At 35.4% G+C, this 25,028-nt stretch overlaps 2 protein-coding genes across 2 annotated transcripts in view; one reads left to right on the top strand and one right to left on the bottom strand.

Annotated features, from left to right (window-relative positions):
- LOC101901086 (uncharacterized) overlaps positions 1–25,028 on the top strand; it is a gene marked incomplete at its 5' end in the record, with an annotated part of 109,298 nt that overhangs the window by 56,529 nt on the left and 27,741 nt on the right. The window lies entirely within an intron of this gene.
- Positions 13,117–25,028, bottom strand: part of LOC101900906 (probable cytochrome P450 308a1) — a 29,848-nt gene continuing 17,936 nt past the window's right edge. Inside the window, exons 8-9 of the mRNA XM_005183376.4 lie at positions 13,579–13,697; positions 13,117–13,453 (exon numbers count right to left, since the gene is read on the bottom strand). Coding sequence (XP_005183433.2) covers positions 13,284–13,453; positions 13,579–13,697 — 289 coding nt within the window. The 3' untranslated portion in view covers positions 13,117–13,283. The remainder of the gene's footprint in view (positions 13,454–13,578; positions 13,698–25,028) is intronic.

Genomic DNA, 25,028 nt, shown 5'->3' with positions numbered 1-25,028 from the left:
ATTGTATTGAATGAAAGCAAAAAATGTCGGAAAGAGCATCACAATTTAGAATAAGTTGAGATTTTTTCGAATTGATCACCTTTGGCATGAATTATGGCATTCAAACCTCCCTTGAAACCGTTATACGCTGTCCGAATGTTCCTCTGCGGTATTTTGGCCCATTCCCAGTGAAGCGATTGCTTGAGGTGATGGACGATTTGGTATTTTTTAGTGCCAACGTTGCTTTCCAAAATACTCCAGCACAATAGTCCAACGGATTATCCGGAGATTATGGTGGCCATTGTGTGCTGGTAATAAAGCGAGGAACCTCATTTTGTAACCATTCTTGGGTGGTGAGTGCTGAGTACGATGGTGCTGAGTCCTATTGGAATGTCCAAGGTCTGCGGCCAAAATGTTTGCGTGCCCAAGGTTTTAATACACCTTCCAGAATATTTTCGCGATCAGAATAAATGCCGAATATAACTTTTTTTCTGGAAAACTCATACCAAAAATCCGTTTGTACGCTTGTAAACAATATAATGAGCTGTCACTGGAATAATTTTAACAGGTGTCGGACGAGTGGCTTAGAAATGACAGCAGTCTGAAGTTGGTTGTAGTTTTTTCATCTCACCCTGTACAGTGAATGAAGTAGCGAATATAGTCCAAAACTGGCACGTAGCAATATTTATATCATATTTGTTTAGGTGCGGTACGAAATTGGCAATATTGGTCCATACCTTCAGAGCCTAGTCCATAGAGGATCAACAATTTGAATAATCATAACAGAAGTCTAAATATATTTAAATAATCGAAAATTGGCTGAGGGTATACATCTGTCGGCAAAACCGACCGATACTTTTTAACTTGTTTTATACTACTTTGAACTTTGTAATGGAGGTGCCAGAAGATGTGGTCCGATTTATCCATTTTAGTTAGGCTACAAAATTTGGATTTGGACTGGGTTTGATGGAAGTCCGATGCTGATTCCTCATTTTAGAAGAGTTGTTATTTCTCATAACTTTTGACCCTTAGAGGGGAGGTACAAGAGGTAGTGTGTCAATATTGGTCATTTTCGCTCCTGACATAATTATTATCTAGATGTACCAAGTTCGAACAATATCCAATACTACCTTCACTCAGTATGGGACTGTTATTTTTGGAGAAAAATTGAACTTGTGTGGAGAATGTACCAGAAGGAGTGGTCCAATATTTTCTATATCTGAATTTAATCTATGTGTGATACAAGTAGTATGATCGGATCTCCCTCTAATAGCAGATGGACATGGCAAGGTAAACCCCAAAGGTCCTGAAACAGATGTCGTCCATAAAAACCATCATTTCGATGAGGCACATCTTGGCTGTATCATATGGTATATACGTTTGACCGAGGATATGGACCACATTATCTTCACACCATACCTCCCGATTTCAGGATTTTAGTTTTCACTTCAAAATTTGTCATATGGCCATATCATGGGCCAAACCCTGTCTGACTTTTTTACTCGTATTCCGGTATTAAACCACAGCGGATCGAGAAGAAGCATAATTAATCATGTTTAAATTGAAAGTTTATGTTTCGACTAAAAACAATTATTAATTAATGCAGCAGCAGCATCCGAAGCACATCCATTAATTTTATCCCAGGGAGATTGTGTCATCATTTAAATAAAAGAAATAACTTTCTCCATACTTTTCAAGGGCGACAAATGAAAAAAAAAAAAACAAAATGAACAACTGAATGGCTGGCTGTCAATCAAAAGTCTTAAATCAAAACTTTTTCAGTTAAGATTAATGCTCGCATAAATATGGCTTTTTGGGAAATTCACCAAGCCACAATTTCCTGGCGGAATACATGAGAGTAATTTTCCATTTCCTTGAAATGTAACTTAAAACAATGCAAAAGGGAAAACGAATATCATTTCATGGAAAAGGCCACTTTTCCACATTTTGTGACCCATGAAGCGTTTTTATTTCTCAGATCTGAAGATATTTTCCATTGTTCCATTTTCCATATTTTCTTTCATTCATAATAAAGGATTCACCATAGTAATTTAAGATAAATTTACATTTTAATGACCTTTCATCATTTATCAGCCAAGGGGGGGTGGGGGGGGAGGGACAAGGGCCTTTTGCCGATATCCTTTGGACATTTCACAAAAACGAGTGTGTCTTTTATTTTAATTATGCTGCTTTGTTACGGGGCCACGTTTTTTCTCGCATACCTTCAAGCGGCAGTTTTCTTGGCGTGACAGTGATGAATGTCCATCATCCCACCATTACTTGTGGCTTGAATCCAGGCCAGACACTTGATATTATTTATATCCATCCTCCCATTGGGATACATTCATTTGCCTGCCATTTTAGTTTTTTTTTTCGCGAAAAGAGTCGCCGCACAAAAAAGAAACATAATTAACTGTTGGCTATTTTCTCCGCAGATTTATTCTATTAGCCCAGAATGAGGTTGGAATGAAGTGAACCCACCAATAAAAAACTTGAAGCTCTTTTTTTGGTCTTCACATCTACCTCCGAAAGGTTTACAGAAATGAGCAAGGAAACTAAGATTAATGAGTAATTTAATTTACACGGTTTCCCTTTTCCAGAGCAACAGCAAATGGCTAAATGTAATGAATATCAATCGAGGAAAATGAATATTAATGAAAAGTCTATTTAAAGTAATGACTCTACTGGGAAAATTCAGACTCAGACTAAAACATGGCTGTCCCTTGACAAAACTCTCGAAACTAAATTGAGATGACAGATTTTTGCCAAAAATAATTTTCTACGTGCAGACGACGTTGATTACGTCAAGGGAAGAAAATTCTAATTTTACATGGAATGAAGGTGTTGTTGTTTATACCCTAAAACACTATGTTTTAAAGGGTATTATCAATTTGATTAGGCCAAAAATTATGTAAGACTTGGAAATATTTGTCCCCAACATAGGAAACAATACATGGATCTTCCTATCTATCTTCCTTTCCTATCTTCCTATTGTACTAGAGTTTAGGACTGGACAGAAACCTGCAAATTTCGATGGTCATCATATATGCAATAGACCAGGACTAGGCAGAGAAATTCAAAATTATTTTGTAATTGTATGTGTTTTGAGATAAAAATATTGAAAGTGTCTCTTTACTTCTCTATACACTATGTGTTGGGGTTATTATAAGTTTGATTGGGCCAGAATTTATGTAACACCTCGAAATATTGGTTTCCCATATAGGAAAGTATATATGGATTTTCCTAGCTCGCCGAGCTGAGTCGATCTAGCTATGTATGTCCGTCGGTCCGTCTGTCCATGTTAATTTGTAATCACTCTACAGGTCGCAATTATGGCCCGATCTTCACGAAATTTAAAATGTAGGTGGGGTTAAGGTCAAAATAGAACCCTATTTCTTTTGGAGATGATCGAATAATAATAAGGGATTGAAATGGACCAAAAATGAAAAATGTCCTGATTTTGCAGTTGCTCTACAGGTCACAATTATAGACCAATCGAAGCGAAAGTTAGCATGGGGCTAGAGCTTAGGGCTGGGCAGAAGCCTTCCAATTTTGATGGTCATCGGGTTATATTTAGTGGTTGAAATAGACTTGTTTTATTTATATATCTATTATCATATTTTATTAAAGAGCCTTCAATACGTGGAATTTTTAAAAAATATTTTCTGGAGAGCCTTCGAGACGTAGATTTTTAAAAAAGAATATTTTTTGAAGAGCCTACAAGACTTGGGTTTTCAAAGAATATTTTTGAAGAGCCTACAAGACGTAGACTTTTAAGGACTATTTTTAAAGAGCCTACCAGACGCGAGTTTTCAAAGAATATTTTTGAATAGCCTACAAGACGTGGGTTTTCAAAGAATATTTTCGAAGAGCCTATAAGACGCGGGTTTTCAAAGAAAAATTTTGAACAGCCTACAAGACGTGGGTTTTCAAAGAATATTTTTTGAAGAGCCTACAAGACGTGGGTTTTCAAAGAATATTTTTAGAAGAGCCTACAAGACGTGGGGTTTCAAAGAATATTTTTGAAGAGCCTACAAGACGTGGGTTTTCAAATAATATTTTTGAAGAGCCTAACGAGGGGATTCAAAGAATATTTTTGAACAGCCCACAAGACGTGGGTTTTCAAAGAATATTTTTGAACAGCCTACAAGACGTGGGTTTTCAAAGAATATTTTTGAACAGCCTACTAGATGTGGGTTTTAAAGAATATTTTTGAAGAGCCTACAAGACGTGTGTTTTCAAAGAATATTTTTGAAGAGCCTACAAGACGTGGGTTTTAAAGAATATTTTTGAAGGGCCTACAAGACGTGGGTTTTCAAAGAATATTTTTGAACAGCCTACAAGGCGTGGCTTCTTAAGAAACTATTATGATAAAAAAATCGCTGTATAAATGAGTTTGGGAGAGAACAGATAACATGAAAATATTTAAGGTATTGAGATATTGGTTTAATGAAAAATTATAAATAAGCGGCCCGCCGAATATCAGTATTTTTTATAGATTTGTTAAAGATATGTGTGAAACAAAATGATATTTAGAACCTTCCTAATTCACTATCGAAATTAAACTAATTTTTATTTTTTTTTTAGATCAAAAAAAATATATATATTAAGATAAATTTATGTACTTCAATATTTTTAACGGTGTATATATAAACATATGCGGCAGCACCTTCCTCATCGACTGCTCGAATAAAACTAAATATTCAAACAATTTCTTTATTACATTTATGTTGGTGAACTCACAGATATCCCATGGGATACACTTTGCCTACCCCTGCAATAGGCGCTAGCTTTTACATAGAAAAACAAGTAAACAAAGGCTATAGTCGTGCGGGGCCGACCATGTGATACCATACAACACTTTACAAACAATTATGGTATGCAGTTGCAAAACAAACAAACCCTCGTCATTTTATTTCCAAACAATCACAAATTTCCAGCACAAATACCGTCAATAATATAAATATCAAATTTCAGAATTGTATATCTATCCCTTCATCTGAGACCAAATATAGTGCTATTGAAAACTTTTCGTAAACTTAAAACCACCTCCATATGGTATGAATGTCGCTGCTTATGTCTAGCCTATAAACGGCGACCCTTATACCACATTTCCAATTTAAAGCACTCTATATTCTCTCTATATTCACCTAATACCAAATTGAACCAAATATAGTACAATTTAGTACTTTTCGTTCACTCACAGTACCCGATCCCAAAATCACCCTTTAATCACGAACCAACTACCATCGGGGAGTCCAATACTAAAAATTTGCAAATGCAAGCTTCATCCGTTCACCCCAAAACCAAACTGTTCCAAATTGAGTTAGTGCAGTTCGCACACTTGGTACACATTTCCAAAACCACCTTCATATATCAAAATTACTTTCCATCGTAATTCTCATACCAAATTTCAAGTCTATAACTCTATTCGTTCACATGTAGCACCAATGTATCATTTCGGAAGTTTAGTAACATTTTAGAACTTTTCGTAACCTTAAAACCCGAATTTCTTAAAAGAAAACCTTTGGTACATCTATCCTGCTCTCCATCAGTGACTATCATTCCAAATTTCATAATTTTAGTCATTCCGTTTTTCCTTTATAACATTTTTCGCACCCTTTTAGTATGAGTTTTCAGAACCCCAACCTTATCACTCGCCTAGCCAGCAAGCCTGAGCTCGTGCAAAGTTTCAATTCGATTTTAGCTTCATCCGTTTTGTTTGGGTTTTGATTCTATATCAGTCAGTCAGTCAGTCACTACTTTTATACCCTCCACCATAGTATGGAGGGTATATTAAGTTTGCCATTCCGTTAGTAATACGTCGAAATACACATTTTAGACCCCACAAAGTATATATATTCTTGATCAGCATAAAATTCTATGTCGATTTAGCGATGTTCCGTCCGTCTATCCGTCTGTCCGACTGTGGAAATCACTCTAGCTTCCGAACGAATTGAAGTAGATTGATAAAATTTTACTCAAATGTATGCTAGGACAGGACTTTTGGTATCGAAAATGGGCCGTTTTGGTAGAGCCCCCATATAACGGTACCTCCCGATATTCGGTATTTTGATGATTTTAGCGAATTTATTCACCGGAATTGTTTCAAATTTGATATTTGAAGTTCATAATGGATACTACAGCCTAAGACAGAAAATTGTCTGTGCAGGTCCACGTCTTCATAGAGCCCCCATATAACGGTACCTCCCGATATTCGGTATTTTGATGATTTTAGCGAATTTATTCACCGGAATTGTTTCAAATTTGATATTTGAAGTTCATAATGGATACTACAGCCTAAGACAGGATATTGTCTGTGCAGGTCCACGTCTTCGTATAGCATCCATATAACGGCACCTCCCAATATTCGGTATTTTGATTTTATCGACATTATAACCGATTTTTTGAAGTTTCGCATTTGAATATTGTAGTGGCCTATGACCTACGCAGGTTCATGTCGTCGTATAGACCCTAATATAATAGCTACACTCGGTATTTTTAAGATTTTAACAGAATTTTTAACGGATTTTATTGTTTTTGGGAGTTGCCAAATTCGTTCCAAATGGTGGAGGGTATTCAAAGTTCGGCCCGGCCGAACTTACAGCTTTTACTTGTTATATATATACAAGATTTTATAGAGTATTCGAAATATTTACAAAAGTAGTCCCAACAAAAAAAAAAAAAAAAACGAAAAATAAAAAAAACATACAATGTTACGTCTCGAACCAGAACGAAATATTTAATACAGAAAACGTTCGAGTTTTTTTTTTCTTCCTCCTGAAAAGTTTCAGAGTGTGGATTTACGACCTTTGCTTGCAAGCAGACGATTTATTTACCTAAATTAAAGTTTTGGCGAAAATCATTTTAGGAAAAGCTTTTAATTTCAGTTTCGAATTTTCTTTAATTTCCATAAAATCCAAACTTTATTCTAGCACAATACGTTTATGTGCATGCTAGCTATTTTTGGGATTAGCAAAGTTTCCCGCTGAACACTGACAACCTTACCCAGGTTTTTTATTAGCCCGAAGTCGTGTCTGTGCATTTCACGCAGCGAACGTGTTTAATTTAAATATTCCCCCCAACTACTTATGCTCCTTTCCCTGTTATCGTATCTCACCACCGGTCTGTACTACATTGTACCTGCCAAACACCTATTCGCAATAGCGGGAAAAAATTAAAATGTTCTAAATTGCAAAACCGCACTATCTACTCATCCGAAATGAATGGTTTAATGCCGTGGAGGAGGAGAATGATGTGGGGATGGGGGGTAGAAAAAACTTTCGAAATTAATTTTGGCTACCACATACAAAGTGAAGCGTAACTTTTTCGTAATATTATCATGCACAAATAGTGGTTATTCGAGCAATACCGGACGCAGAGAATTAGAAAGTCAAAACAAGGTGAGGCTGCGCTGGGTTTTTGGTCGTATTTAATGCAATAATTAAAATAATTTAATTATTGGAAGATTTTTGCTAGAATATATGTATGTTATGTAGGAGTTGCTCGAAGTCCACGAAGCGTAGGTTGGTGTGGCAATGAGATTTGTCATAGAGTTGAAGTTTCTACTACAGACAAGAGTAGGTGATTGTTTCGAGGAGCATGGCAACTAAAATTCAGGAATTTTATATTTAGATTACTTATGGTATTTGTGTTTGAGATATGGCGGGGGCTTAGAAGTGCGTTCCATGTTTGTAACAAACGTACTAAATGGTACTAAATTTAATATTGGGTGAAGAAATGGGGCTGGAATACTCAAATTTGGCATTGAGGTCTCTGTTGGTATGTGCTATAGAGACATGGCGGTGTTTTTGAAAATGCGTTTTATATATGTACCAAAGTACTAAGTGGTAATAAATTTGGTATTGGGTGATGGAATGGGGCCTGAAAACTACAATTTTGGTATTGAGATCTATGTTATTTTAATTTTGGGAAAATTTGATATTGAGTTTTTTTTTTGTGGTATCTGGAATTGAGATATGGAGGTGGATTTAAAAATGTGTCCTATATTTGTACGAAAAATCCTAAATTGTCCTAAATTTGGTATTGGATGAAGGGATAGAGCTGAAATCCTCAAATTTGATACAGATGTCATTGTTAATATTCGGAATTGCAATATTTGGTTAATTTATTTTTATTGGGTGTTGGTTGAAGGCATAGAGCTAGAATACTGAAATTTTGATATTCGAAAAATACTAAGTGGTACTAAATATAGTACTGAGTGAATGTATACAGATGGAATCCCGAAAATTGATACTGAGGTCTCGGTGGGTATCTGGTGTTGAGATCTAGTGGTACTATGATTGTTCGAAAAATACTTAATGGTATTAAATTTGATATTGGCGATGGGATAGAGCTAGAATCCCGGAATTGAGATATGGAGGTGGTCCTGGTAATGTGTACTTTCATTGTAGGAAAAGTACTAAATTGTCAAACTGAACAAACTGTGCATTTTGGGTAAAAACAAGTAAAAATCCTCAAAATACCGAATGTAGCCGTTATATTTAGATCTATACGACTACGTGGACCTGCATAGGCAACTTTTGTCATAAGCCATTGCAATATTCAAATGCGAAACTTGAAAATAAGTCGGTTAATAATGTAGCTAAATCACCAAACCGAATATAGGGAGGTACCTATGGAGGCTATACCAAAACGTGGACCTGCACAGACCCTTTTCTGTCATAGACTGTAGTATCCATTACGAACTTTAAATATCAAATTTGAAACCAATCCGCTGAATGATGTCGCTAAAATCATCAAAGTACCGAATATTGGGAGGACGTGGACCACATACAATTTTCTGTCATAGGCTGTAGTATCCATTACGAACTTCAAATGCCAAATTTAAAACCATTCCGGTGAATAATGTCAATTAATACCAAAATAGCGAAAATAGGGAGGGAAGCTATACCAAAACGTGGGGCCTATACCAAAACATGGACCTACATTTTCAATACCAAAAGTCCTGCAGATATAATATACATTTGAGTAAAATTCTATCAGCCTACTTCATTTCATTCGGAAGCTAGAGTGATTTCCACAGACGGACAAAAGAACGAACATAACTAAAAAATGTTATGCTGATCAAGGATAAATATATTTTGTGGGGTCTAAAATGTATATTTCGAGGTGTTACAAACGGAATGACAAACTTAATATACCCTCCATACTATGGAGGAGGGTAGAAGAAGGCATAGAACGAATTGTTGAAATGAAGATTTTCCCTGACAATGTAGCGCTTGGCACTTGCTAGTGTAAATGTAAACTACCATAAAAACCTGCCAAGTTTTAAGCACCCCTCATGGTTAGTGGGCACTTATGGTTATTTGACAATATCAGTTAACTTCTCTTTGATTTTCTTCTTTTTTGCGAGAACTTAGTTTATTACCCTAGTTTCCAATATCAAGTCCTTTCCATTGATGTCTACGTCTCATATTTTCTCATGTTCCCTGGCGACATGCTCAAAAAGAATACAAATTGTAGCATTCAGAGCAAAGAATATACTTATCCAACAATTTTAGAATAAACATAATCTAATATTCACCCTCACTATTTAGGTTTGAAATTTCAACAAAAACTTGTCAACATTTAGCCCAACCACACCATAGCATACAAACAAACCACTCAGCCTTCACTCCTAGTCTCTGGCACTTAACTCATTTGAGATTTTAATTATTTATGCAATTTTCTTGGCAGGGTTTGGATTTCAAATTATGTTGGCAAATAGAAAAATCTGCAATGCTGGCTGCTCTTAATTTATATGCCACAGCCAAAGCTGGGAGTTGTCTGCCTTTAATAAATCAAGTCAAATGAATCTTGTAAACATTTTCACTCGAACTAATGTCAACAACAAGATTAGAAAATTCGAGCAATAAAAAAACACAAAAATATAATTAAAAATAATTTTTAATCTACTTAGAGTCTTTGGCACTTGGGTTCGTCCATTCGACAGTTATAAATGAAATTTGTAATTTTTTTTTCTGGTATCCTCTTTTTTTTAAATAAATAAAAATGAACGTATTTTTAAAGGACTCATTTGATGTGAATTATACATTCAAGGCCATAAAAAATTTAATAATTTCTCTGTTTTTTTTATAAACCAAGCAGCAGTTCTTCAAAAAAACATATGTATTTGTCCTTTTCCACCACCCCTTCCTTCCTATGTATACCAAAGGAGTAAAAGTTTTTCTTTCATGTCTAATTTTTTGTCTCTTCGAAAAAAAAAACAAAAACAAGAAATGTCAACAACAGTTATTCTTTTTTATTTTTCTTGTTTAAACAACTGTTGGTCATTCTTTGTCAAAAAAGTCCATTGGCAGCTTATTTGGCCAGCACAACTACCAAACAATTTAATAAAAGACAAGAGCCAAAGAAAACTTTTGAATGCCAAACACATTTACTTACCTCCTTTGTCTTGCATTAAAATGCTTTGTGTAGCCCTGGGGGGTAGCCAAATGGCTAAAAGAAATTTGTGTTGACATTTTTTGGGAAAGAATTTTGCTGTGTATACATACATACATATTTTAACGATTTTTTTTTTTTTGCTTTGCCAAAACTTTTGGCCTTGTTCTTTTTGATGTTGGCCGAAAAAATAATTGCAAAATATTTTCACAAAACTGCAGCATATTGCAGTTAACTGAAGGAGACGAAAACAATTTGTATAGTCCGGAAAAAAGAACGTTCACTTATTTTTATTTATTTGCTAATATTTTTATACCCTCCACCATACTATTCATTTTGTCATTCCGTTTGTAACTCATCGAAGTAATAATCTTAGACCCAACAAAGTATATATATTCTTAATCAGCGTAAAATTCTAAGACGATTTAGCTGTCTGTATCTTTCGAACGAATTGAGATAGAAGGCTAAACTTTTGCCAGTAAGCAGGTTAAGTTAGTAAATGGGCCATGTAGGTCCACGTTTTCATATAGCCCCCATATAACGGTACCTTCCGATATTCGGTATTTTGATGATTTTAACGACATTATTCACCGGAATTGTTTCAAATTCGGAATTTGAAGTTCGAAATGGATACTACAGCCTGAGACAGAAAATTGTCTGTGCAAGTCCACGTCTTCGTATAGCCCCCATATAACGGTACCTCCCAATATTCGGTATTTTGATGATTTTAGCGTCATTATTCACCGTAGTAGTTTCAAATTACGTATTTTAAGTTCGTAATGGGAACTACAGTCTGTGACAAAAAATTGCATATGCAGGTCCAGGTCTTTGTATATGCCCCATATATCAGTACTTCCTTATATTCGGTATTTTGACGATTTTAAGTACAATACTCACCAAAATTGTTCGAAATGTCGTATTTGAAGTTCGCAATGGAAGCTTCAGTCTGTGACAGAAAATTGTTTATGCAGGTCCATAATGGTACCTACCTATGTGCGGTATTTTGATAATTTTGGTACATATTCCACCGTTTATTTCAAGTTTCGAGTTTGAATATGGTAATGGCTTGTGACAAACGATGCCTATGTAGGTGCACGTCGTACAGGCACTAATATAACGGCTATATTCAGTATTTTTAAAAAGTTAACAGAATTTTTGGCGAGTCTTATCTTTTTCGAAAAATTTCAAATTCCTTCTAAATGGTGGAGGGTATTCAAAGTTCGGCCCGGGCGAAATTACTGCTTTTTTACTTGTTTATTTAAGTACTTGTATTGAATTCCTAATCCTTAATTTTATTGATTGAAAGCAAAAAATGTCGGAAATAGCATCAAATTTTAGAATAAGTTTAGATATGTTCGAATTGGACACCTTTGTGCAAGAATTATGGCCTTCAAACGGCCAATGAATCCGCCACACGTTGCCCCAATATTACACTGCGGTATTTTGGCCCATTCCCGGCGATGCGCTTGCTTGAGGTGATCGACATTTTGGTATTTTTTAGTGCCAACCTTGCCTTTCAAAAAAACTCCAGACACAATAGTCCAACGGATTGGTCTCAGGAGATTTTGGTGGCCATTGCGCTCTGGAAATGAAGCGAGGAACTTCATTATGTAACCAAAATGATGGTGCTGAGTCCTGTTGGAATGTCCAAGGTCTGCGGCCAAAATGTTTGCGTGTCCAAGGCTTTAATACATCTTTCGCGATAATATTCGGCATTTATTCTGATGCCACGGTCGATTAATACGAGCAGAGAGCGACCATCGCCTGTTATGACGGCCCATACTATCACCATGGCCGGCGCTTGAGTTCTGGTTGCCAACCGAAGGTGCACATTTTCAGCTGGCCTCCTTGGCAAGTAAACACGATAATTTTGTATGTTTACAAACTGCTGGACAACGAATGTTTTCTCATCGGAGAAAACCAAATTCGACAGACCACAATTTGCGACCAAGCGAAGCAACTCTTTAGCTCTTTTGAGTCTAATTTCTTTCTATTTCGGTGTAAGTTCTTGCACTCTTTGGAATTTCAATGGCTTTACCCCGAGCTGATTTTTCAATATTTTTCGAATGAAATATTGCGATATATTCAGCTCACGATCCATTTTTCGGCCACTATGACAGATATGACAGCATTCTAAAGTTGGTTGCAGTTTTTTCATCTCACCCTGTACATATGGAAGACTGGATGTATCTATTTTGCAATGATTTTAGTAATATCCTCCAGGGTAGTTTTCAAATCAAAGAAGGTGTTTAACAAATCAACGTTTGCAGCTTTCTTAGTTACTTAGAAAATATTCATTAAAAATTCAACGTTAACGCTTTGATAATCGTTCAGAGAATCTTCGTTAAAAGTCATGGATTATGACTTTGATAGTCGCTCAGAAAATATTTTTTTAAAATCTGTGATTATAGCCTAATTTTCTGAAAAAAATCTAAATTTACTGATTTTTAAAAATTAACGATTATTACTCAGAAAATATTTACGATTAAATATTTGATAGCCGTTAAGAAAATATTCTTCAAAATCCCTGAGTATTGTTTTAATAGTTTCCTAGAAAATAACTTTCTTTAAAATGTGAGATTATTAACTTGATGATCGCTTCGAAAATAGAACATAAAATCAACGACTGTAGTCTTGATAGTTTCCAGATATTATTTATTTTTCAATCTCTCTATAATCGCCTAAAAATATTACAGCTTTCATTTATTTTTCTTAATGAAACAACATGGCAAATTTGTTGTACTTTTTGTAGTGAATATATTTTTATGCTTCAGCACTTAAAATACATTGTTTATTTTCTTCACACATAATTTCTTAATTAAAGCATAATCACCATCTTTCCACTCTTCCAATTCATATTCACTCCACTTTGTATACTTTATTTTTCTTCTCTCCCGCTTTTATGCACGTTCTTTGAACTTTATCCATATACCGTTCTCTGCTGCAGTTAGAAAGGTTGTCGGTGCAATTTTCAATGGCTTCCCTTGGGCCTTGTCAGCAACATGTACAGAATATTTCGAAAGTACAGAAACAATGCCAGCTTTACTTTGTGCCAGACCAAAACGACCACCTAAATATTTTATGTTTTGGTAAAACATTGTAAATAGTTTTCTCGAAGTTACGCAAACAAAGTGAAAAAAATGCACAAAGCATACTGACGACAAAGAACAAACACACATTTGCATACCAACTTACCTGGACACATACGTGGCCCCTCACCGAAACCCAGAAAAGAGCATGGTGGACGCTTATCTTTATCATCCATAAAACGTTCAGGTTGAAATGATAATGGATTTGCGTAGATATCAGGGTCACTAAAATGTGAAGAGAAAGAAAAATAAAAACGATGAAACAAAATTAAATAAAATTTTAAGTGATAGTTGGTGTTGAAATATTTTGTAATAGTTACATAAACTGTTGACAAACACTTTGAAACAATGTCAGGTTCATGGTGTTTGTAGGAAGAAATTCAAAGTCAGTCTGATGCCAATGGAGTGCTTGGATAATGCAACCCCAAAGAGAGTGGTTTTTAGATCACTTTTGCACCAGGGCCAGTCTTGGTGCGTAGGGGTGTGATAAGGCTGGGTTTCTGGAAATTCATACTAATAGGGTACGAAAAGTACTCAAGTGTACTTAAAATTGAATACTTTATATTGAACAAATGGAATGAACTAGAATTCTGAAATTTGTAGTGAGAATCACTGTTGGAGTTCAGGATACAGAAACAATGTCCGTCAAGATAAATTTAAATTTAATTAGCAAAGACACAAACCAAGGTGATTTTTTCTCCGGTTCACAAAGGGTTAATAAAGAGAGAGAGAAAGAGAGAGAGGGAGTAGTAAACCAGAGAAAATTAAAGGTAAACTAAATTATATTAGTTTTCATCAAATTTCATAATTTTCCCTACAAATTTCAAATTTAAAATGAAATCGCTAAATAAAAACCTAATTAAAATTTACGTTGAAAAACTTTGAAACACTTAACTCTACATTTAAACCGAGAATAAAATATTTAAAAATGAAGCAGTGTCGTAGCTGGGCACAAATGAAAGGTCTCGAGGAGTACTTTCCGAATCTGTGGACCTTATAGTCAAAAAGAATTTCAGACTTAGGAATTTTTTGCATTTTCTGAAGAATTATCACACAATTTTATGGAAATTGCAGACAAAAGCATCCACAGAACAGAAACTAAAAATGAAGCGGTGTCGAGGCTGGGCGCAAATGAAAGGTCTCGAGGAGTACTTTCCGAATCTGTGGGCCTTATAGTCAAAAAGAATTTCAGACTTAGGAATTTTTTGCATTTTCTGAAGAATTATCGCTCAATTTTAGGGAAATTGCAGATAAAAGCGTCCGCAGAACAGAAACTAAACATGAAGCGGTGTCGAGGCTGAGCACAAATGAAAGGTCTCGAGGAGTACTTTCCGAATCTGTGGGCCTTATAGTCAAAAAGAATTTCAGACTTAGGAATTTTTTGCATTTTCTGAAGAATTATCGCTCAATTTTATGGAAATTGAAGATAAAAGCGTCCACAGAACAGAAACTAAAAATGAAGCGGTGTCGAGGCTGGGCACAAATGAAAGGTCTCGAGGAGTACTTTCCGAATCTGTGGACCTTATAGTCGAAAAGAATTTCAGACTTAGGAATTTTTTGCATTTTCTGAAGAATTATCGCTCAATTTTAGGGGAATTGCAGATAAAAGCGTCCACAGAACAGAAACTAAAAATGAAGCGGTGTCGAGGCTGGGCACAAATGAAAGGTCTCGAGGAGTACTTTCCGAATCTGTGGACCTTATAGTAAAAAAGAATTTCAGACTTAGGAATTTTTTGCATTTTCTGAAGAATTATCGCTCAATTTTAGCGAAATTGCAGATAAAAGCGTCCACAGAACAGAAACTAAAAATGAAGCGGTATCGAGACTGGGCACAAATGAAAGGTCTCGAGGAGTACTTTCCGAATCTGTGGGCCTTATAGTCAAAAAGAATTTCAGACTTAGGAATTTTTTGCATTTTCTGAAGAATTATCGCTCAATTTTATGGAAATTGAAGATATAAGCGTCCACAGAACAGAAACTAAAAATGAAGCGGTGTCGAGGCTGGGCACAAATGAAAGGTCTCGAGGAGTACTTTCCGAATCTGTGGGCCTTATAGTCAAAAAGAATTTCAGACTTAGGAATTTTTTGCATTTTCTGAAGAATTATCGCTCAATTTTATGGAAATTGCAGATAAAAGCGTCCACAGAACAGAAACTAAAAATGAAGCGGTGTCGAGGCTGGGCACAAATGAAAGGTCTCGAGGAGTACTTTCCGAATCTGTGGGCCTTATAGTAAAAAGGATTTCAGACTTAGGAATTTTTTGCATTTTCTGAAGAATTATCGCTCAATTTTAGGGAAATTGCAGATAAAAGAGTCCGCAGAACAGAAACTAAACATGAAGCGGTGTCGAGGCTGGGCACAAATGAAAGGTCTCGAGGAGTACTTTCCGAATCTGTGGACCTTATAGTCAAAAAGAATTTCAGACTTAGGAATTTTTTGCATTTTCTGAAGAATTATCGCTCAATTTTATAGAAATTGCAGATAAAAGCGTCCACAGAACAGAAACTAAAAATGAAGCGGTGTCGAGGCTGGGCGCAAATGAAAGGTCTCGAGGAGTACTTTCCGAATCTGTGGACCTTATAGTCGAAAAGAATTTCAGACTTAGGAATTTTTTGCATTTTCTGAAGAATTATCGCTCAATTTTAGGGGAATTGCAGATAAAAGCGTCCACAGAACAGAAACTAAAAATGAAGCGGTGTCGAGGCTGGGCACAAATGAAAGGTCTCGAGGAGTACTTTCCGAATCTGTGGGCCTTATAGTCAAAAAGAATTTCAGACTTAGGAATTTTTTGCATTTTCTGAAGAATTATCGCTCAATTTTATGGAAATTGAAGATAAAAGCGTCCACAGAACAGAAACTTAAAATGAAGCGGTGTCGAGGCTGGGCACAAATGAAAGATCTCGAGGAGTACTTTCCGAATCTGTGGGGCTTATAGTCAAAAAGAATTTCAGACTTAGGAATTTTTTGCGTTTTCTGAAGAATTATCGCTCAATTTTATGGAAATTGAAGATATAAGCGTCCACAGAACAGAAACTAAAAATGAAGCGGTGTCGAGGCTGGGCACAAATGAAAGGTCTCGAGGAGTACTTTCCGAATCTGTGGGCCTTATAGTCAAAAAGAATTTCAGACTTAGGAATTTTTTGCATTTTCTGAAGAATTATCGCTCAATTTTATGGAAATTGCAGATAAAAGCGTCCACAGAACAGAAACTAAAAATGAAGCGGTGTCGAGGCTGGGCACAAATGAAAGGTCTCGAGGAGTACTTTCCGAATCTGTGGGCCTTATAGTCAAAAAGAATTTCAGACTTAGGAATTTTTTGCATTTTCTGAAGAATTATCGCTCAATTTTATGGAAATTGAAGATATAAGCGTCCACAGAACAGAAACTAAAAATGAAGCGGTGTCGAGACTGGGCACAAATGAAAGGTCTCGAGGAGTACTTTCCGAATCTGTGGGCCTTATAGTCAAAAAGAATTTCAGACTTAGGAATTTTTTGCATTTTCTGAAGAATTATCGCTCAATTTTATGGAAATTGCAGATAAAAGCGTCCACAGAACAGAAACTAAAAATGAAGCGGTGTCGAGGCTGGGCACAAATGAAAGGTCTCGAGGAGTACTTTCCGAATCTGTGGGCCTTATAGTCAAAAAGAATTTCAGACTTAGGAATTTTTTGCATTTTCTGAAGAATTATCGCTCAATTTAATGGAAATTGCAGATAAAAGCGTCCACAGAACAGAAACTAAAAATGAAGCGGTGTCGAGGCTGGGCACAAATGAAAGGTCTCGAGGAGTACTTTCCGAATCTGTGGGCCTTATAGTCAAAAAGAATTTCAGACTAAGGAATTTTTTGCATTTTCTGAAGAATTATCGCTCAATTTTATGGAAATTGAAGATAAAAGCGTCCACAGAACAGAAACTAAAAATGAAGCGGTGTCGAGGCTGGGCACAAATGAAAGGTCTCGAGGAGTACTTTCCGAATCTGTGGACCTTATAGTAAAAAAGAATTTCAGACTTAGGAATTTTTTGCATTTTCTGAAGAATTATCGCTCAATTTTATGGAAATTGAAGATATAAGCGTCCACAGAACAGAAACTAAAAATGAAGCGGTGTCGAGGCTGGGCACAAATGAAAGGTCTCGAGGAGTACTTTCCGAATCTGTGGGCCTTATAGTCAAAAAGAATTTCAGACTTAGGAATTTTTTGCATTTTCTGAAGAATTATCGCTCAATTTTATGGAAATTGCAGATAAAAGCGTCCACAGAACAGAAACTAAAAATGAAGCGGTGTCGAGGCTGGGCACAAATGAAAGGTCTCGAGGAGTACTTTCCGAATCTGTGGGCCTTATAGTCAAAAAGAATTTCAGACTTAGGAATTTTTTGCATTTTCTGAAGAATTATCGCTCAATTTTATGGAAATTGCAGATAAAAGCGTCCACAGAACAGAAACTAAAAATGAAGCGGTGTCGAGGCTGGGCACAAATGAAAGGTCTCGAGGAGTACTTTCCGAATCTGTGGGCCTTATAGTCAAAAAGAATTTCAGACTTAGGAATTTTTTGCATTTTCTGAAGAATTATCGCTCAATTTTATGGAAATTGAAGATATAAGCGTCCACAGAACAGAAACTAAAAATGAAGCGGTGTCGAGGCTGAGCACAAATGAAAGGTCTCGAGGAGTACTTTCCGAATCTGTGGGCCTTATAGTCAAAAAGAATTTCAGACTTAGGAATTTTTTGCATTTTCTGAAGAATTATCGCTCAATTTTAGGGGAATTGCAGATAAAAGCGTCCACAGAACAGAAACTAAAAATGAAGCGGTGTCGAGGCTGGGCACAAATGAAAGGTCTCGAGGAGTACTTTCCGAATCTGTGGGCCTTATAGTCAAAAAGAATTTCAGACTTAGGAATTTTTTGCATTTTCTGAAGAATTATCGCTCAATTTTATGGAAATTGCAGATAAAAGCATCCACAGAACAGAAACTAAAAATGAAGCGGTGTCGAGGCTGAGCACAAATTTAGAAATTAATTAAAAATGTGTTGCAATTATTTTTGTATTTTCTGTATTTATAATTTGAATTCAACAATTTTTTGTCAGTGCATGTATATTACCTTCGGTTCAATTTTAACTCCTAACAAAAAAAAATAATAGTAAGTAAATCAATCCAATTGATATATATCAATATCAATATATATGTATATATATATATATATATATATATATATATATATATATATATATATATATATATATATATATATATATATATATATATATATATATATATATATGTAAATATTTATATATATGTCAATTGGATTGGATTTATCTAATTTATTTATTTTTTTAATACGTTAATTTTCACAAATAAAAACGTAATTTCTGTCCTGTATCAAAGTATGAATTTGAAAATAAAAAATAGTGTTTTCACGTTTTTCCTACAACCTACTACTTGTTGGTGTAAAATTAACTTAGTGCAGAATAAGCATAAACGAAATAATGGCTCATGTGTTCAAAAATATATGTTTTCCAACACCGGATTGCACTCTTCTGGCGCAGCATTTTCTTAAAACAAGAAAAAAAATCCTAAAAAAAAAAAAAAATAGTAACGTTCGCATTTTGGGAGCGAGCACTTAGTTCTTTGTCTTCTCACAAAAACTTTACGCAGGATCGTGCTTCTCCTTCTCACTCTCTCTCTCCCTCTTCACGATTCTGCTATACATGAAGAACATTTGTTAAATTTTTCGGTTTTTTGTAAAAGCTTTTAGAGCTTTCCTGAGAGCAAATGTAAAGCTAAAATCAAATCTTACAAATTCAATTCGAACTTCGAAAAATAGTGAGAGCATTGATTGGAGTTAAAATTGAACCGAAGGTAATATACATGCACTGACAAAAAATTGTTGAATTCAAATTATAAATACAGAAAATACAAAAATAATTGCAACACATTTTTAATTAATTTCTAAATTTGTGCTCAGCCTCGACACCGCTTCATTTTTAGTTTCTGTTCTGTGGATGCTTTTATCTGCAATTTCCATAAAATTGAGCGATAATTCTTCAGAAAATGCAAAAAATTCCTAAGTCTGAAATTCTTTTTGACTATAAGGCCCACAGATTCGGAAAGTACTCCTCGAGACCTTTCATTTGTGCCCAGCCTCGACACCGCTTCATTTTTAGTTTCTGTTCTGTGGACGCTTTTATCTGCAATTTCGCTAAAATTGAGCGATAATTCTTCAGAAAATGCAAAAAATTCCTAAGTCTGAAATACTTTTTGACTATAAGGCCCACAGATTCGGAAAGTACTCCTCGAGACCTTTCATTTGTGCCCAGCCTCGACACCGCTTCATTTTTAGTTTCTGTTCTGTGGACGCTTATATCTTCAATTTCCATAAAATTGAGCGATAATTCTTCAGAAAATGCAAAAAATTCCTAAGTCTGAAATTCTTTTTGACTATAAGGCCCACAGATTCGGAAAGTACTCCTCGAGACCTTTCATTTGTGCCCAGCCTCGACACCGCTTCATTTTTAGTTTCTGTTCTGTGGACGCTTTTATCTGCAATTTCGCTAAAATTGAGCGATAATTCTTCAGAAAATGCAAAAAATTCCTAAGTCTGAAATTCTTTTTGACTATAAGGCCCACAGATTCGGAAAGTACTCCTCGAGACCTTTCATTTGTGCCCAGCCTCGACACCGCTTCATTTTTAGTTTCTGTTCTGTGGACGCTTTTATCTGCAATTTCCATAAAATTGAGCGATAATTCTTCAGAAAATGCAAAAAATTCCTAAGTCTGAAATTCTTTTTGACTATAAGGCCCACAGATTCGGAAAGTACTCCTCGAGACCTTTCATTTGTGCCCAGTCTCGACACCGCTTCATTTTTAGTTTCTGTTCTGTGGACGCTTATATCTTCAATTTCCATAAAATTGAGCGATAATTCTTCAGAAAATGCAAAAAATTCCTAAGTCTGAAATTCTTTTTGACTATAAGGCCCACAGATTCGGAAAGTACTCCTCGAGACCTTTCATTTGTGCCCAGCCTCGACACCGCTTCATTTTTAGTTTCTGTTCTGTGGACGCTTTTATCTGCAATTTCCATAAAATTGAGCGATAATTCTTCAGAAAATGCAAAAAATTCCTAAGTCTGAAATTCTTTTTGACTATAAGGTCCACAGATTCGGAAAGTACTCCTCGAGACCTTTCATTTGTGCCCAGCCTCGACACCGCTTCATTTTTAGTTTCTGTTCTGTGGACGCTTATATCTTCAATTTCCATAAAATTGAGCGATAATTCTTCAGAAAATGCAAAAAATTCCTAAGTCTGAAATTCTTTTCGACTATAAGGTCCACAGATTCGGAAAGTACTCCTCGAGACCTTTCATTTGAGCCCAGTCTCGATACCGCTTCATTTTTAGTTTCTGTTCTGTGGACGCTTTTATCTGCAATTTCGCTAAAATTGAGCGATAATTCTTCAGAAAATGCAAAAAATTCCTAAGTCTGAAATTCTTTTTTACTATAAGGTCCACAGATTCGGAAAGTACTCCTCGAGACCTTTCATTTGTGCCCAGCCTCGACACCGCTTCATTTTTAGTTTCTGTTCTGTGGACGCTTTTATCTGCAATTCCCCTAAAATTGAGCGATAATTCTTCAGAAAATGCAAAAAATTCCTAAGTCTGAAATTCTTTTCGACTATAAGGTCCACAGATTCGGAAAGTACTCCTCGAGACCTTTCATTTGTGCCCAGCCTCGACACCGCTTCATTTTTAGTTTCTGTTCTGTGGACGCTTTTATCTTCAATTTCCATAAAATTGAGCGATAATTCTTCAGAAAATGCAAAAAATTCCTAAGTCTGAAATTCTTTTTGACTATAAGGCCCACAGATTCGGAAAGTACTCCTCGAGACCTTTCATTTGTGCTCAGCCTCGACACCGCTTCATGTTTAGTTTCTGTTCTGCGGACGCTTTTATCTGCAATTTCCCTAAAATTGAGCGATAATTCTTCAGAAAATGCAAAAAATTCCTAAGTCTGAAATTCTTTTTGACTATAAGGCCCACAGATTCGGAAAGTACTCCTCGAGACTGGGCACAAATGAAAGGTCTCGAGGAGTACTTTCCGAATCTGTGGGCCTTATAGTCAAAAAGAATTTCAGACTTAGGAATTTTTTGCATTTTCTGAAGAATTATCGCTCAATTTAATGGAAATTGCACAAATGAAAGGTCTCGAGGAGTACTTTCCGAATCTGTGGACCTTATAGTAAAAAAGAATTTCAGACTTAGGAATTTTTTGCATTTTCTGAAGAATTATCGCTCAATTTTATGGAAATTGAAGATATAAGCGTCCACAGAACAGAAACTAAAAATGAAGCGGTGTCGAGGCTGGGCACAAATGAAAGGTCTCGAGGAGTACTTTCCGAATCTGTGGGCCTTATAGTCAAAAAGAATTTCAGACTTAGGAATTTTTTGCATTTTCTGAAGAATTATCGCTCAATTTTATGGAAATTGCAGATAAAAGCGTCCACAGAACAGAAACTAAAAATGAAGCGGTGTCGAGGCTGGGCACAAATGAAAGGTCTCGAGGAGTACTTTCCGAATCTGTGGGCCTTATAGTCAAAAAGAATTTCAGACTTAGGAATTTTTTGCATTTTCTGAAGAATTATCGCTCAATTTTATGGAAATTGCAGATAAAAGCGTCCACAGAACAGAAACTAAAAATGAAGCGGTGTCGAGGCTGGGCACAAATGAAAGGTCTCGAGGAGTACTTTCCGAATCTGTGGGCCTTATAGTCAAAAAGAATTTCAGACTTAGGAATTTTTTGCATTTTCTGAAGAATTATCGCTCAATTTTATGGAAATTGAAGATATAAGCGTCCACAGAACAGAAACTAAAAATGAAGCGGTGTCGAGGCTGGGCACAAATGAAAGGTCTCGAGGAGTACTTTCCGAATCTGTGGGCCTTATAGTCAAAAAGAATTTCAGACTTAGGAATTTTTTGCATTTTCTGAAGAATTATCGCTCAATTTTAGGGGAATTGCAGATAAAAGCGTCCACAGAACAGAAACTAAAAATGAAGCGGTGTCGAGGCTGGGCACAAATGAAAGGTCTCGAGGAGTACTTTCCGAATCTGTGGGCCTTATAGTCAAAAAGAATTTCAGACTTAGGAATTTTTTGCATTTTCTGAAGAATTATCGCTCAATTTTATGGAAATTGCAGATAAAAGCATCCACAGAACAGAAACTAAAAATGAAGCGGTGTCGAGGCTGAGCACAAATTTAGAAATTAATTAAAAATGTGTTGCAATTATTTTTGTATTTTCTGTATTTATAATTTGAATTCAACAATTTTTTGTCAGTGCATGTATATTACCTTCGGTTCAATTTTAACTCCTAACAAAAAAAAATAATAGTAAGTAAATCAATCCAATTGATATATATCAATATCAATATATATATGTATATATATATATATATATATATATATATATATATATATATATATATATATATATATATATATATATATATATATATATATATATATATATATATATATATATATATATATATATATATATATATATATATATATATATATATATATATATATATATATATATATATATATGTAAATATTTATATATATGTCAATTGGATTGGATTTATCTAATTTATTTATTTTTTTAATACGTTAATTTTCACAAATAAAAACGTAATTTCTGTCCTGTATCAAAGTATGAATTTGAAAATAAAAAATAGTGTTTTCACGTTTTTCCTACAACCTACTACTTGTTGGTGTAAAATTAACTTAGTGCAGAATAAGCATAAACGAAATAATGGCTCATGTGTTCAAAAATATATGTTTTCCAACACCGGATTGCACTCTTCTGGCGCAGCATTTTCTTAAAACAAGAAAAAAAATCCTAAAAAAAAAAAAAAAAATAGTAACGTTCGCATTTTGGGAGCGAGCACTTAGTTCTTTGTCTTCTCACAAAAACTTTACGCAGGATCGTGCTTCTCCTTCTCACTCTCTCTCTCCCTCTTCACGATTCTGCTATACATGAAGAACATTTGTTAAATTTTTCGGTTTTTTGTAAAAGCTTTTAGAGCTTTCCTGAGAGCAAATGTAAAGCTAAAATCAAATCTAACAAATTCAATTCGAACTTCGAAAAATAGTGAGAGCATTGATTGGAGTTAAAATTGAACCGAAGGTAATATACATGCACTGACAAAAAATTGTTGAATTCAAATTATAAATACAGAAAATACAAAAATAATTGCAACACATTTTTAATTAATTTCTAAATTTGTGCTCAGCCTCGACACCGCTTCATTTTTAGTTTCTGTTCTGTGGATGCTTTTATCTGCAATTTCCATAAAATTGAGCGATAATTCTTCAGAAAATGCAAAAAATTCCTAAGTCTGAAATTCTTTTTGACTATAAGGCCCACAGATTCGGAAAGTACTCCTCGAGACCTTTCATTTGTGCCCAGCCTCGACACCGCTTCATTTTTAGTTTCTGTTCTGTGGACGCTTTTATCTGCAATTCCCCTAAAATTGAGCGATAATTCTTCAGAAAATGCAAAAAATTCCTAAGTCTGAAATACTTTTTGACTATAAGGCCCACAGATTCGGAAAGTACTCCTCGAGACCTTTCATTTGTGCCCAGCCTCGACACCGCTTCATTTTTAGTTTCTGTTCTGTGGACGCTTATATCTTCAATTTCCATAAAATTGAGCGATAATTCTTCAGAAAATGCAAAAAATTCCTAAGTCTGAAATTCTTTTTGACTATAAGGCCCACAGATTCGGAAAGTACTCCTCGAGACCTTTCATTTGTGCCCAGCCTCGACACCGCTTCATTTTTAGTTTCTGTTCTGTGGACGCTTTTATCTGCAATTTCGCTAAAATTGAGCGATAATTCTTCAGAAAATGCAAAAAATTCCTAAGTCTGAAATTCTTTTTGACTATAAGGCCCACAGATTCGGAAAGTACTCCTCGAGACCTTTCATTTGTGCCCAGCCTCGACACCGCTTCATTTTTAGTTTCTGTTCTGTGGACGCTTTTATCTGCAATTTCCATAAAATTGAGCGATAATTCTTCAGAAAATGCAAAAAATTCCTAAGTCTGAAATTCTTTTTGACTATAAGGCCCACAGATTCGGAAAGTACTCCTCGAGACCTTTCATTTGTGCCCAGTCTCGACACCGCTTCATTTTTAGTTTCTGTTCTGTGGACGCTTATATCTTCAATTTCCATAAAATTGAGCGATAATTCTTCAGAAAATGCAAAAAATTCCTAAGTCTGAAATTCTTTTTGACTATAAGGCCCACAGATTCGGAAAGTACTCCTCGAGACCTTTCATTTGTGCCCAGCCTCGACACCGCTTCATTTTTAGTTTCTGTTCTGTGGACGCTTTTATCTGCAATTTCCATAAAATTGAGCGATAATTCTTCAGAAAATGCAAAAAATTCCTAAGTCTGAAATTCTTTTTGACTATAAGGCCCACAGATTCGGAAAGTACTCCTCGAGACCTTTCATTTGTGCCCAGCCTCGACACCGCTTCATTTTTAGTTTCTGTTCTGT

This window comes from Musca domestica, unplaced genomic scaffold (assembly GCF_030504385.1).
Source record: "Musca domestica strain aabys unplaced genomic scaffold, Musca_domestica.polishedcontigs.V.1.1 2, whole genome shotgun sequence".
NCBI lineage: Eukaryota > Metazoa > Arthropoda > Insecta > Diptera > Muscidae > Musca > Musca domestica.
This window is presented reverse-complemented; position numbering and strand designations above follow the sequence as displayed.